The sequence below is a fragment of the Chelonoidis abingdonii genome, chromosome 13, assembly GCF_003597395.2.
Source record: "Chelonoidis abingdonii isolate Lonesome George chromosome 13, CheloAbing_2.0, whole genome shotgun sequence".
Classification (NCBI taxonomy): domain Eukaryota; kingdom Metazoa; phylum Chordata; order Testudines; family Testudinidae; genus Chelonoidis; species Chelonoidis abingdonii.
Genome location: NC_133781.1, coordinates 18888279 through 18904084, shown reverse-complemented (window position 1 = coordinate 18904084; position 15806 = coordinate 18888279). Strand labels below are relative to the sequence as shown.

The window sequence follows — 15806 nt, the reverse complement described above, 5'->3', positions numbered from 1 at the left end:
CAGCTGCTTGCTGAGCTGGTGCCTGGAGACGGCCCTGAAAACAGCTCACTTTAGAGAAAGAGCTGAGCCTAGAAAATGTCATTGGCAAATGAGGTGGCTTGTGTCCTAGATGTCAGTCTAGGCTCACCTTTTCTTCAAGAAGAGGGTAAAGCAATAATGGCAATTATGGAGTTAATTAACTTCTTGGGGAGGAGAAGCTGGATCAGTGTGAACTTGGCAGCTTGTGAGGAAGACACAATGATTTGAAAAATCCTTGGAATGAAAATATGGCTAACTTCTCCCAACCCTGAGAGAAACACGACTGCCATTTTTTTTTATTATGGTATTATTTAGGTACTTAAATCTTTATTTTGCGGGGTGGGACGGGGTGGCGCGGAGAGCTTATTTTTAAACACCCAGTTTTGAAAATCTTGGCCAACATGTTCATATTTATCTCCTCCTCTCCTACACACACCTTTCCAATTGGCTGCAAGGCCTTGTATCTGAAACATCTTTGAAAAGGCTGGTCTGTCTCTTCAGGTCTCCAATTCTGAGCAAGTCGGGATGGGCCCAGTCACTGGGCTAAAACTGATCTCTTGATCCTCCTTTACCGGTTAAATGGAAGAGCTTCTGGTTTGGAACTGATGACCATTACCTGTCCTGTTTCAAATCTCACTGAACTTGGGGGGTTGATTTTTGCTATTTAATCCCATCCACTACTCTCTGCTTCTCATTTAAAGACAATTCAGCACATAGCACTGTTTTCTCTATATACAGGGTCTGCCCAAATCTGTGCAATTTGGTTCATCTCAGTCAAAGCCATTGCCTTATTCTTATTGATCCTTGGAAGCCCAATGTGGTTCATTGATGGGAGTTGGATGGGGAAGGTAATATAATATTTAGACTGCTCTTGAATTCATCTCACACCTCACTCCTTGAAACCAGGCTTTTATGATGAGCAGTGGATAGTTTGTTATAAAAGGGTGGGGGGAAATCCATACCTCCAGGCATGAGTTGTGTTCATCTCACTCCTAATAAGTTGAGGAGTAGAGTCCTTGAGAGAGAGAGAGAGAGAGTTTGAAGCTGTTCTCTGAAGTTGATCAATGGGTTTAGTACATCAAGATTACTTGGGAGCTGGTGAATTTATAACCGTGCAGAAGTTAGAGGGGAAAACCCCAAAAGCACTTTTTATATTTTTACCCACAACTGTTACAAAATTCAGTTACCTGCTTCCTCTCCAGGTTCAATTTACAAGTGTGTCTAGAGATGGACACACCAATCAGGCCCTGCATCCTCTACTTAAGCACCAAACTGCAGTTGTGCTCAGAGACTGAGATGGACCTCAAACCCTCCTTCTTTGTTACCTAGGGGCCCTTTTTCTGTCCTTGTGTTGGATGAAGGTGCTGTTTTGCCAGTTGGTTCTGGTGTACTCTAATTTGCAGAGGACACTTGTTCCTTAATTATCACCATCCCTCGTCTGTCGTTTTGTTTCAGCTCTTAGTGATGCATGAGCTAATCATCTCTCTTGAAGGGGGATTATGTTAACAGTTTGAATGTGTGTGTCTAAGAGAAGCTAGTTGTGCATGGGTCTGTAATTTCAGTGGTAGTAGATTTGGCTTCTGCTTCGTTGGTGCTAGTCCAGGTCTTTCACCTGCATTCTCCACATGTGCATTGGGCTGCATCTGTATCCTTGATGATGATGATGATATCCCCATCTTTCTGACGCTTGGAAGCTGCATTCTGCTTTGGGACCGAAGGGCAGTCAGTAGAAAGGAGGCTGTTGGCGGGGTGGGGAGGGAGGGAATTCAGGGAGTATAACACACACACACACAGGAGATCAAAGGAAAAGGGCAGAGAAGAAAAAATCTGATTTCTATAACCCTTTTAATTCAATTGTATTAGAATGGAAAAGTTCTTGATATTTCTTTTTGCTGTCTAAGACTTGTCAGTTATATTTGAAATATCTTTTGTGCTTCCTGGGTGATCTCATCCAAAGGATCTTGTAGCGTTTCTTCAACCTTAATCCTCACCCAAACACCTGTCGGCATTCCTATTTTGCAAACAGGAAAACCAAGGCACAGAGAGGGTGAGTGGTTTGCTCAGGTGTCACAGCAAATCATTGACTGAGCTGGGAATAAAACCCCAAAGTTCTGACTCCCAGTGCCCTCCCTGGGTTTATTTTGGCCATCTGGCAATATTTGTGTTGTGAAATTATTCCAATTGCATAACGTATTTTCTGGAACGGGTTTGGAAAAGTTTCCTGGAGTTGTGCTTGTCTTTAAATAACTTGAGTTCTGTTCCAGCTCTTCCATGGGTTCATTGTGGGACCTTGGGTAAGTCATATAGCCTCTTTGTGACTCAGTTTCCCCCATCTGTAAAATGGAGTGCTACCTTCCTTTGTGAAGTGCTAGGAGATGTATGGATGAACAAAGCTATATAAAGGTTAAGTATTTATTGCTCTGTTTTATTTTTAAAGAATCTTACTAGTTGCCAAGCAAATGGACACAGCATGTGCTGGTATCTTCTGGACCTTTGTCCTGTATCCTCCTGCTTGCACATGATAGTGATGAGAGTCTGAGTCAGTGCTTGATTGATTGACTATCACACTCTCCATTCCCACAAAAACAAAGGGTGTGCAAAGCTCCCCTCCTGTATCATTCCCTTCCTCCTCCCCCCAACCTTCTCAGTAAAAGCAACCTCTCTCTCTCTCTCTCTCTCTCTCTCTCTCGATCCAACATTAGCTTCGCCCAGTGGGTGCTCAGAACTCTTTCAAGCCCTTGACATTCTGTGTGTGTTCTTAAAGTGCTTCCTGTTATCTGATTTGGCTAATTAGTCTGTCAGGTAATCGGCACCTCATTCCCTCCCCGCCCTGCCCCCCTCAGTGCCACTGAGGGTGGATAAGAGATCACAGCTCAGTCACTTGTTTAGTCTCTGTTGCACTGGGGAGAAGTAGGGGGAAGTGTGATGTCTAAGGAAATGTAAGTCTCTTCAATTAGTCCGGCTTTTTCTGCCAAGTGACTATGGATGTGCGATGGGAAGCTGTAAGATATTCAGCAGATCCTGGTACTGCAGAGTCCCCCAGTTTAGCCTTTAGAGACCCCTCTGCGGTCTGTCTGCTAGCTGTGATTAAAATTGCTGGATGCCTAATAAGGGCACTTGCTGGTGGTAGCTTTGGTTTCCCACTCTGCATGGAGTGTTCCTTAATAGCAAGGGCGCTGGGAGACCCTTCATCTTCAGAGTTTTTTCAGTTCATGGGTCTGGTTTGCGTATGTCACTTTCTGTTGTTAATGTAAAAGTGAAAATGTAGCACATCAGGGATTAGTTTAGCTGGAGCTGGTTCACCCTAGTCACTTGGCAGGTTCCACTGTTTTTCAGGCTAGCACACCTCAAGGCAGGCCCATCAATGTTAATTCAACCAGACTGGTCACAGCTACAGCTATCAAGACCTAAACTGAGCATGTACCCAGACAAAGAGGTTTAATATTTAATGTCCTGTATAGTTATGCTGATAGCTTGCACTAAAATTTGTCAGTAACAGTGTGCTGTACCGGTGATAGCAAACATCAGGAAGCCAAGAGGATCCTGAACTCTGTCTGCCCGAGGCATATAATCTGACATCAAGCAATTAGTTTGTCTCCTCCTTGTGTCTCAGCCAGTCCAGCTTTAAAACTGACTAGTGAAGAAATCTTGGTGTCAAACAGAAGCTGATTTTTGGCCTTATTAGCAAAATTCTGATTTTTAGCCTGATTCCTGTTTTGTTTTTCAATCTTTCCAGGCAACATTTACTCTACTACTGGGTCCTTTCACCTTTTTCAATGTCCAGAAGACCAAGTATCTGCAGATCATGACATCCCTGATGAGATGGATCGGTGAGTCCGTGAACTTTTCATCTTTAGCAAGTCTTCACCCCTATCATTACTGATGGAAACTGAATCACGGGTATTGTATATAGATGTTGGAGTAACTCTGTCATGGCCTACACATCCTGCCCTCTCAGACCTGAGTCAACCATAGATTTTTTTTTTTTATTTATTTTTATTTTTGAGCCAGGGTCACCTTCATTTTAGACACGAGTTTTATAAGTGAACACTTGCTAAAATGGTGCTGAATCCCAAGTGTCTTGCCATTGGTGCACCATAAGCTGTCTCAGAAACTTTGTAACATAAACAAGCTGTTTTCAATAGGCACTCTGCCTTCTTCTCCAAGCCCCTTGGGGGTCTTTTATGGTATCTCCCTAAAAGTGAAGCTTAAAATGGATTGTTTTTGGAGGAGTGTGTGGAAATTCTGCTTCTTGTGATCAGAGTACTATCCCTGTTGACTGTCCATCTCACAGCTGGAACACCAACACTTGGATTTTCCAGTGTCAAGGCAGTGGAGCATGGCATATAGAGATTAATAAGGCTATTGGATTTTGTGGCTTGGTGTGGCGGTTCTCCCAATGGACCCTCCTGAATATCAGGTCAATTTCTTCAGGATCCAGGTCTTGGAAATAAGTGGGATGAATCCATTCCATCAGGACAGAGTTCATTGTGGCAGGAGGTGACTACTTTAGTTTACTCTTTGGAGCACTGATGCTTTTAATGCAGAACCCACCCTGAATCTTCTCAGTCATCCAAGGACTTAATTGCAGTGAATCTGGGCCATGTGCATACATTTCAGGAAGAGGTTGCATACCTGCACACTGTGTTTTGCCCAGGCTTATAGTTCTGAGTGTTTCTCAGTCTACTCCAGACCCAGATTTGATAACTGATACCTATCATCAGCCCATGTCAGGAAGGAAAAACAACTTTCCCTAGTTCAGCCTGTGGAACTTTGTCACCTGATCAGTATCACCTCGGTAGGCAGTAAAGGCCAATTTTGGTTAGCCAAGTTCAAAAGCCTGTGATCCTGATCTGAAACTCCCAGCAGTACTCAAGGGGAGCTGGATGAGAATATATGAGCTGAGGTTTATCAGTCGTGTTGCTTAGGGAAATGAAGCTCCCATGGTGGATGAAAGATTAAGCTGCAGAACCTCAAATGTTGAGCTGTTTGAAACAACTAACACTGACCCCATATGATGTGAAAATCTCAAATGTCAGTGCCTCTCCTTTGTTGCCTAAGCACATGAAAGGTTTGAAAGCCCCATGCTCCCCAGAAGAAGGGGTTATCTCATTAAAGGGGTATTAAAGGTAGCAAAAAATATAATCCCTTCTCATCTCACTGGCCCATTTCCAATCACCCAGTCTCCTCTCTTCCTGCAGATGCATCAGTCAAGTCTCTCGCCTCTGAGACAATCTGGCTGGCCTGCCATTGGTTTCTCCCTAGCCTTGGCCCAAAGGCTTTTTTTCCTTGACAGGCGTAGTATTTGGAAAGGTGTAGGGGAAATTCATGCTTTAGCCTGATTGATTCCCATGTCAGGCCATTAGGGGATGTCTGTCCCAGATAATGTTTAATGGCCACGGTGGTACCTCAGTGGCTACTTATTGCAATGGATTCAGCGAGTAATAGATTTATTAGAGAAGAAGATTCTTTAAAGGAAAGTGGGTTTATACAGTAAATAAAGAGTAATAGTCCTGCTGCAGGGCTTGGATTTGGGGTGGTGATTCTGCCACAGAGCTTGGGGAGGGGATGAATCCACGTGCTTGGGTTGGGTTGGGGTTAGGCTCCTACTGCAGAGCTTGTAGGAGACAGGGAACTGCAAACAAAGCTTGAGGAAGGATTAAGCCCCTATGCTTGGTTTGGGCTTCCTGGTGTGCTGATTGTATCCTTCTGATATACTAAGGCCAGGCACTGCTCCCTCTCTCCAGGATCTGTGACTGCATTTCCTGGCCTGTTCTAGCAGAGTGATGATGATGCTGTTTCTAGAACCTAACCTGAGCATCAGAGCCAAACTCTGCAGCTCTACCAGGCTGGCCGATCCGCATTGGCTTTTACACAGTTAAGGGGACACATCTGCTTCTCCTCTTTCAGAAAGTGCTGTCTGCGCTTCACCTCCCCTTTCAGATGGGCTGACCATGGACAAGTGCATGAACTTGCGCTTGCCGGGAAGCCAGTTCTCTGCACAGCTGGCCCACCTCTACTCTCTGTCCTTAGCAGTTAATATTGGCCTCCAATGTGTCTGCTGCAGGACGTACACTGCTCCCTTTTCCCCCCATTCAGTGATAGCCTGTGGATTTCCCAGCTGCAGTGGCTGACGTCAGTGTGCACTGCCCCAGGTGTACTGAAGATTAAGATGACAGTAGCGGAAAGAATGACTCTTGGCAGCAGAGAGAGAGAACTGCATATGAAGGTCGTCTCTACTTGTGTTTGTAACGGTGTCATCCTTGCCTTTGAAAGTTGTTTCCTCTCTCTCCTTCTGATCTGAGTGATAATCAAATGTCACTCGCCTCTTCACCGAGCCATATGCTCTCGGAAGCAATATTTCAATTAACAAAGCCTACAGCGGTCATTTTTCTCCATGAGATGTAAAGGCTTCATCTCTCCTTGAAAAATCAGCTACCTGGAGAATGCTAGCACCTGCATCACAAAGAAAAATTGGTCCAGGTCAGAGAATTCAGAGGAACAACCAGGCCTGGGGCTCAGCGTCCTCTGGCTGGACTGCTCCATACAGCTGAGGTATTCTTTATTTTTTTGATGTTGCAGAAGCTCTTTGTGTGCAGCTGAAGCAGACACATACTGAAGCACCCAAAAGGCCAAGGGGCATGGGGAATCCTTGAGATGATCTGAGGCTTGAAAATACAAGTGCAATAACATTGGCGATACCAGATGGATGGGAATCTATTGGTTGGGCCTGTTGGGCCCAAAGAACTCATCTGAAAACTGACTAGTATGGAGAAGCATTTCCCTGTGTTACCTTGATAAGAGCAAGGAGGGCACAAGTACATTTCATCAGGTGGAGTAGAACATGCAGTTGCTAAAGATTCAGGTTATATGGAGACCTGAAACCGTGTTAACACCTCTTGAGAGCCACGACTTAAACACAGCTCGTTACAAAGTTGTAAGCATTGTTTCAGATCACTGTACCAGGCTTATGAATAGGAATAAAATAATTAACACTTGTTTACCCTCGTCATTTTCAGAAATTCCTCCAGAATTGGCCGAATACCAGTGCTAGCCATGTTGGGAGCAGTAGCGTAAACCAAGCTCAGATGTTTTTACCAGCTGTCTAGTCCTGCTTTGAACAGGTTACATAACAGTAGTTAAAATTCCCATAGCCCAGTTTATATTAGTGTTCTCACTGTTGCTAAGGCCAGTGAGTTGCACTGACTCTAGACCAGCTCTCCAGAGAATTTCTGAATGTGCTCCAAATAGATGCAGTCTCTCATAACCATCTTATAGCCTACTAGCTTCCTACTCAGTTTATCTAAAAAATTTCCTAACCTAAGGCCTGGTTGTGCTGTTGATATGGTTGTGGTATAATATGGCTCTTCTTTGCCACTATATACAGAAAAATGTATTTCTGGTCCCTGTCCATGCCATTGGGAAGCTGGAGGAACAGCCAAAAGGGGCTGACTGAAAGAATCCCTCCATGGAACACTACTTAGAGGAAGAACTTACTGCCCTTAGCAACAATGGGGACATGCAAAGAATGACCAAGGTTTGAAGGCCAAGACTATAACAGGATTCAAAAAAGAACTAATAAGTTCATGGAGGATAGGTCTATCAATGGCTATTAGCCAGGATGGGCAGGGATGGTGTCCCTAGCCTCTGTTTGCCAGAAGCTGGGAATGGGTGACGGGATGCATCACTTAATGATTACCTGTTCTGTTCATTCACACTGGGGCACCTGACATTGATCACTGTTGGAAGACAGGATACTGGGCTAGATGGATTTTTGGTCTGACCCAGTATGACCATTCTTATGTTCTTAAGATAGACAGGGATAGTGGAGCCTTATTTATGCCCTAAGCGGCATCCGACAGTGCAGGAAGGATCCAGGTTCGGATTGTAGTGTTTTAGCCTAGGTCTTGAATTGGGCTAACCTTAAAACTTTTATTTTCTAAGCCAGTTGTAGAATAATGAACACGGTTTCATCTTGCCAGCATGCTAGTGTGCTAATATTTGGGCCATAGCTCTCTTCAGATATCATTACTTTTATAGACGATTGCAGGTCATAACTTTGCTAGCTGTAACATTGGAATGTGTTTGTTGTGAATAGGATGCTAGTAGGAATTCTCGCATCAGCTTGGCCAAGGATTCTTTACCTGGAACTGTATTGTAACATCCTTTCCCCTTTCCTATGCGCATTCGTCCCAAAGTAACGTAAAACTGTTGTGAAATTGTCAGAGCGATACAAGAAGATTGTTCCCTAGCCTGGTTAAAGCACTCTTGGAGTGGATCCTTTTAATGCAGTTTGGCTAACCCAGTTCTTGGAATATCATCGCTTTTACACCCTGGTCAAGGAATCAGCCTTGAGAGATTTGATTTTTATCTAAGATGTCCAGAATATCCCAAAGAAATACTCTGCTCTTCATTTGATCTGTAGTTCCTTCTCCTCTGTGTTGGTAGAGGTCAAAGGCTGGAGGCAATGATTTACTTTGGTCTCAGAGGCCTGACTCGGTCCCCCAAAATTATGACCACGTAAAATTTCTCTTCCTCTGCTTCAAGAGCTGACCTGTTTCCTGCTGCATTCTCTTGGGTGCAGGTGATAGGGTATTCCCACCCACATTTGCACTTATCGATGACCTAATTAGTGCCTCAGCCCATCATTTACCCAGGAAGCCAGGTTCACAGTGCCACAGTTGTGCCTTATTCCCACCTTCTTCAGCAATATCCCACATCCTCTCCTGGGTACTGGTGACTGTCTGGGTACCACAGCGTACAGCTCAGAATCTGGCAAAGGCAGAACGAAAATCGCAGGGTCTGAAGCCACGCAGAGGAATGCCGGGTGTTTCACCAGTGGGCACCGTGGGGCTCGCCAGTGCACACAGCTGTGCTTTGCATTGTTGGATGATGACTATGTCCGGCAGGGTCATGGGAAGGATATGGATTAGGACAGAGAACGAAAGGAGAGCATTTGGGCTGGAGCTCAGTGGCAAACACTGAGCTATTATGTATTAAGCAGCTAAACCGATTTAATTGCAACCTGTTACAGCCTAGACCTCCCAGCTTTATGAGCAGAGACCTCTGGCTTTAAAGATTGTGGCAGCATGAGTATTGCCTCGGTTATTGCATCATCACTGACAAATGTTCCCAGACAGCTTTCACTCGGGGCACTTGCTGCATGCTCTGCTCCAGATGCTCCATTGGTAGTTATTAGAAAGTATTGCATTTTAATCAAGATCCATTTTGGAGAGGAACAAACGTCCTTCAGTTTTCGCTGTTGCTGGCTTGCAGTGTTCTCTCTTTCTCTCCTCCCCCCGCCCTCCCCCCGCCATAATGCTTTGCAGTGCCTTCAGATCAGACAATTAGTGCATCAGTCCTGGTCACTGCACTTCTTAAAGTGGGTCAGTCACAATCCAAGCCCAAGTTCTGGTGATAAATTTGAGACCATTAATTAAATCTCTCCCCCTTTCTCTTTGCCTCTGCTGCCTCCTCCTTCACTGCCTCCACCTCACACACTTAATACGCAGCTATAACTTTTGCTACTCAGTTTCCACTTCCAGGCTCAGCGATAGAGATCCTTCGCCGATTTTTTCCTGTTCTTAGATAGGCTGGTGATAGGTATTTTAGAAATACCTTAGCTAAAGGATCTCAAACCACTTTAGGAACCCTGAGTGATGACACCTCTCAACACCCGCATGAGGTAGGTAAGTTTTTTAGCCCCTTTGTTACAGATATGAAAACTGAGGTCTAAGATCCCACAGTGAATCAGTGGCAGAGGCAAGAATGAACCCAAAAGTCCCAACTCCTGATATGCTGTTTTAATCCCTACATGCTATCTCAGGACTTGCCATTGTTCCCATCCCAAATGCCAGGGCATTACTGTAGGGAACAATCTTTCATTGACTTGAGGGCATGCGCTAAGATCTCATAAGGTCTTTCCATCTGTAATTTCAATTATTTACGATATCTTCGCATGGGCAGACTTGCCTTTTGCTAAATTTGCCATGCCTGTGGAAAGGTGCAGTGTCTCGATAACCAGTGTCTTCCACTTCATTGCAAAAAAGGAACTTGTCGTACTGCTTTTCATATCTCTCTGTTTACCTGTTTCCATAACTTTAAGTAATTAAACAATAACACAAAGGGTCATTTGCCTGGGATTTAATTTCTCACCATCCTCTCCTATCTCAAAGGCCCAGGCTTCTCTGAAGGAATGTCTCCTATTGTCATTAGCTCCAAAATACACTTGAAGCCATGCTGGCAGGGCGATAGACCAGTTTGGTTAGGGCGGTGGTTTCTGAGAATTCTGGTTGTCAACCCGTACTGGAAACTAGCAGAATTGTCAGAAGAAGCTGTGTTGTAGATAGACTCTACTGATGTTGAAATACCTTAACCTTTCACTTTCAGAACTGGCATCTGTCACTTTGGCCTCCAGTTGACCTCTCAGCCACCTAAAAAATTCCCTTCCCAGTCCTTGGGAACCATAGAATTTAGTCACCTATTTTGGGGTGGCTGTGGATTTGTTTTTCTTTGTCTCCCATCTGAATTTAGTGCTGGTGCAAGATGCCTGATTCACAGCCCTGGACACCTGAAGTCCTTTCTGTATCCACAGAACAGATACAACTTAGGCAGCAAAGAATAACCTGCCCAACGTTCCTCATGCTTTGAGGGCCGAGAGGGTAGGTCATTTTCCATACCAATTCCATCCCTCGGTATCTCCACTTTGACTGCCAGTGGTGTAACAATTGTGATGGAGTCTTTTAGACTGGACATTTGTCCCCTGAAAAGTAGTCCAAGATCATGTCCCGTAGACCATTAAGCGGAGTTCAGGTGTTGTGGTGACTTTTGGTCACTGCTGTCCTGATTCAAATATAAAATGGCCAAGCTGGAGGTCATCCATCCTAAAATCCTTGGGCCAGCATGCTATTTTTTTTTAACACGAGTTCTAGCAGATGGGGAAGAAGGGAGACTGCAGGACTTATAGCCATGGCTAGTGTAGGGGTAGTGACAATAATTGAAGTTTTTATATTTTCAGTCTCCTGCAAGGAGATTAATTTGCCACTGTGCAGTCCTCTAGGCAGCTGCTCTTCTGGTGATTAAAAACAGAGCTTACTGTGACAGCTTAAGGAAGGACCAGTTAGACCTCTGCCCTTAGTCTCTTCTTTGCACCCTCCATTGGGAGCGGGAAGGAGGGAGCTGAACTATAAATCAGGATATTATATTGCATTTTTGATTGCCTTAAGGACACTGACTGTCATTCTTTCACCAAGTTCTCCTGCTTTTCCTGGTCCCTTTTGGAGAGGAGAAAGCCGCTTTAGGAGCCCTCTGGGATAAATAATTCACTAAGAGGAGAATATATTTATGAAGAGTTAGTTAAAAGGCCATGCTTCTCTGCTGTGCCTGCTTTTAAACATATCTGAGAAGCTTGTTTCAGTGTTGTCTGCAAGGTGGGATGGGATGAAATGGTGCCGGTGTGAGTGAACACAGCCTGATAGCTTCAGATGCAAATTGAGAGTGACACAGTGCTGGATGGGACTGGTAAGATCCTGCCAATAGGGTTAATGTTCCTGAAAAGAACGTCATCTCCAGTCAGGAGGAGATAAAGCAATGGCTGCCTGTGACGAGAGGGTGCAGAGCCAGTTCGGAAAGATCTGTGGAGCAGGTTACTACCCACTTCCGCATTCTGTGAAGACATCCTGAATGAGGACACCTGTGCAGATTTTGGGATGGAGGGAGTGAACATCAACAGTGAGAGCACCTGTGCTTTCCACCGAGTCTATAAAGATGCTTAATATAGAGTATTATTCAGATGAGATGTCAAATCACTGGCAAATGGAGTGACACTTCATTGGATGGGGACCCAAGTAAACCAGAGCAGGTGCGGCTGTTGAGCTTCAAGACAGATTCATTGGCCTCAGACACTCTGCTCTGCCCTCGCATCTCCAAATGTTAATCGAACCTCACGATGACCCTGTGAGGTAGGAAAGTATTATCCCCATTTTACAGAACAGTAAACTGAGGCACAGAGCAGTGGAGTGGATGGTCCAAGGTCACATTGCAAGTCAGCAGCAGAGCAGGGATTAGATACCTGAAGCAGAGCTGGGACTAGCTACCAGGTGTAATGGCTTGAGGACACTGCCATAGGTGATCCAAAGAGTGTTGGCAGAAAATAACTTTACATGTGATCTCCAGCGGAAGTGAAGAACGTCCCTAACCAGTTTTCCTCTCCTGTGCCTACAGATGAAGGAGCAGTGATAACACCATGGTACAAAACAGTGAGGTGTCCCGGGATGCAGCATGTGTACAGCATGTCAGCTGATACAGGATCAGAGAGACGAATGGTTCAACAGACTTAATGGCAGGAGTTGTGATTGGAGGTAGTTACTGTAAATCTGCTCAATTATCTTGTAGCAAACATTGCCATGAGCAGGGAAGAAAGAAGCAAAGAGTTGGTGTTTTCCAGCAGTAAAATCCTATCCTAGAGCTTTTGACAGCTGAGAGACTTGATTCATTTTTTTAAAAATTGTTTTTGTTAGTGAAATAGTCTATGCCTCTGGCCCAGGGCCAGGGCAGCAGTAATCGCTGGCAGGGTGGCAGAGGGTATTAGTGAAAGCTGCCAGCGTGGGTGGAACATCAGGGTGATCAGTGTTACAGATGAGATACACTAAATGCATGGTTTCTATTCCCCGACCTTGTTTTTGCCTTTCTCCACAAGTCACACTCCATGTTGTACAATCTTGAGAAGTTCAGCGTGTGTCATTGCACTTTTGCTGCCTCGGTGAGCTACAGTTCCTTGCCATGTGGACTGAGCCTCAGACTTCAAACTAGTGAAATAACTGTCCTCTAGCCAAAGTCCTGCTTTACCTTGTATGAACTGTCCATGCTGAGGCCATTTATTGCTCTGTAACTTTTTTTTAGAGCCAAAAACTCTTCCTTCCCCTTCCTATTCTGAGATCAGTAAAACACTCTCCCAGAAGCAGGGATGCCACCTTCCTCCAATGGCTCTGACTCGTTTTCATCACAGGTGCCCATCTGTGTTCCTTACAAGCCCCCACGGCCTCCCAGAGATAGGGACACTCTTGCCTGTATTGTGCTTTCAAGGCTTCACCATCACACAGGTCAAAGATTCTTGACAGCTTCCTAGCTCCCACTTCCACAGAGGCAGATCCACTCATCGCCTCTATCACTGTGCCCAGACCACAATGGTTCCACCTCACATTGTTTGTGGCAACCTCTTCTACAGAACCGTTCACTAAAGTGTTGAGCAGCTTGTCCATTTCAGCTCCAAGAGGCTTGAGGCTCATGAACTCTGATTGGGTGAGATCATACAATTTCTGGGGAGAACATGTGGGTTAATTCAGAGTGAGTTAATAGGAGTCTGATCAGAGCTTATTTCGGAGGTTTGTTTTACCAGCGTGACTGGTAATAGTGAGCTATCTTAACAGCTTACGTGTATAGTACCGTTCCAGCATCTTCTGATCCCAAAGGATCAGTGGGCTTAATCGCACCGAGCACGGCTGAAAGGCAGCCCCCACCTCCTCAGGTCAAGGGAAATAGCAAGGTGGCTAGTGCCCTCTGGGGCAATGGGTAAGCAACAATATTGGGTAAGGACCTCCCAAGGCAAATCTTTGCCCTTCCAAAAAGTGCCATTGGAATTTTTTATGTCCACATGGAGCAGACAAGGCCTCTGTTTTTTTTTTTTTATATCTCCTCCCAAAGAACCACACCGTAAGCTATGTGCAGCTCAGTGACTCTACTTGGGAATGATGAAGTGACTTGAACCCTGTCTTGCCAGTGTGTCTAGGTATTTCAGAATCGAGGCGTAGACAGCTTAGCCGTCCTCTGCTTTTGTTCAGTTTACTTCCCTCTCACTTCTCAGCTGGAATGGGATAGAACCCTTCCAAACTCCAGGGCTTGCCTGCTACCACCAAGCCCCTTAGGACAACCTCGCTGCCCTGGGGCTCCCAGCCAGTGTGCTCTCCTTCTGCATAAAATGATGTGCTTTGGACTGGCAAGGGTCCAGGAGATCACTGCAGTAGATGAGTTAGAAAAAGGAGATGGTTTCTTCTCCCAGAATCATCTCCAAAGGGAGTTGGGCCAGGGAGACTATGCCTACTCCCATCCTCTTCCCCTTTTGGTGTCACCTCCCTCCCCGAATCCATCACGCTGCCTTGCGTATGAGATGGGAAGCAAGCGGTGTGCATTGCGCGAGGGTGATTCATTATCGTTATCCCTTGGCATATTGATTCTCTGCTTTGAGAGGAATGCTCTGTCACACCGTCAGCCAGCACTGATGGATGGCTCTGCTGCAAATGTGTCAAAGCTGTAACAGGGCGCCTGCTTAAACAAACAGTTCTAAATGGGCAGATGGGGGCAATGAGGCATAGGGGGCCTCTGTTTATAGCAAGGTGGTATGGCAGCATTTTGCACCCAGCCCTTCCCGGTTCATTTAGAAGGGATGACATGTAGAGCAAGATGTCTGTGTAACCTGGTGATGCTCGTTTAGTGTTAATCATAGTTTCCAGGCTGAGGGAATGGATGTTGTTGGAATGGGCACAACTCATGAGCCGCAGCAAATATATGCGGTTATCCACGTCTCGCTTACTGTTTGTATCCCTGTTGCTGTCTCTCTTCCACGAAGGGGATAATGCCAGCCGAAAATAGAAATGGAGGTTGCTCTGCAAAGCTCGACTGCTTGCCGCTGGTCTGGAACCTGCTGCTCCTATGAGCGCTCGGGAGCTGTTCCCCCAAGATCTTTAAGACATTCCTGCTTGGAAGTGCCTGAGGAAGGAACAGTGTTTGGAGTCAGAGTTCAGCACAAAGCCTAGTCCGCTGCACTGGCCGGCTGCTGTCCAGGCATTATGGGGGACCTGTGCACACTGATTCTGTAGTACAGCACCTTTCAGATTGTCACTGGGAGAGCAAACGCTCCGTCGCCTAGCATCAGTGAGGCTTGACTTGCAGCATGGTCCTGGCCAGTTAACACTCTATCTGAACAGTGCGACTGACACATCACCTTGTGTTTTCTTCCTCCTCGGTGCACATCTTGACTTGGGACCTTCCTGTTTCCTTCTGCGTAAGGCTGATCTGGAAGCAAGGTTGCAACTTCTCTACCTTCCAGGCAAAACTTTCTCTCCAAAACTCCTCTAAAAATAGTGCCTCTGCTGCATCAGTCCTACCATGCAGAGCTGCACCAATGGGCTACAAGGAAAGATGAAGTCAGAAAATTATTGTGGAGCACGATATGGGGGCAACAGCTCTAGGGGGACGGATTTACTGCTCAAGGACAGATAGTCTTCCCCTCCCCAATATCAGCAGCTTTTCAGGCTTGCTGGGGTTTCAGTTGCCTTATGAAAGCACCAGTGGAATCGAATTCTTGGGAGGATTCACAGCTGTGATTTTTATGTATATATTATTATGAATGTTGAAAGCCTTCCTTGGCAACTAAGTAAAATTAAAAGCACTCCAGGACACCCTGCCTCAATCATTAAATATTCATGATGAGTTTAATGGCAAAACGGAGACATTGTTTTCTTCTGACCTCCCTAAATTCTGTCTCATAGCAGCTGTAAATTTAAATATCCAGGAATTGGAGAGACCCAGGTCGTGTCCCTCGGTGAAGGCTGCTACCTACTGTGCATCGGTGATGTGGCAGGGACAGAGGAGCAGCGGACTGGTGAATGCTTTGTTTCCACACCTGCTCCTTGTGGAGGGTGAAGAGCAAACTTGGTGGAGGAGAGGGGTGACCCAAGACCAGCCGGTTGGCCACTTCTCTCCATGTGGAGGGATGGAGTATGAACATGGGA

General features: G+C 45.5%; 1 protein-coding gene across 4 annotated transcripts in view; it reads left to right on the top strand.

Moving 5' to 3' along the window:
- The window catches only part of TMEM104 (transmembrane protein 104), a 152772-nt gene that overhangs the window by 125478 nt on the left and 11488 nt on the right, over nt 1-15806 (top strand). For all 4 annotated transcript variants that reach the window (XM_032785078.2, XM_032785077.2, XM_075071806.1 and 1 more), the window contains exon 9: nt 3755-3848. In XM_032785078.2, coding sequence (XP_032640969.1) covers nt 3755-3848 — 94 coding nt within the window. The remainder of the gene's footprint in view (nt 1-3754; nt 3849-15806) is intronic.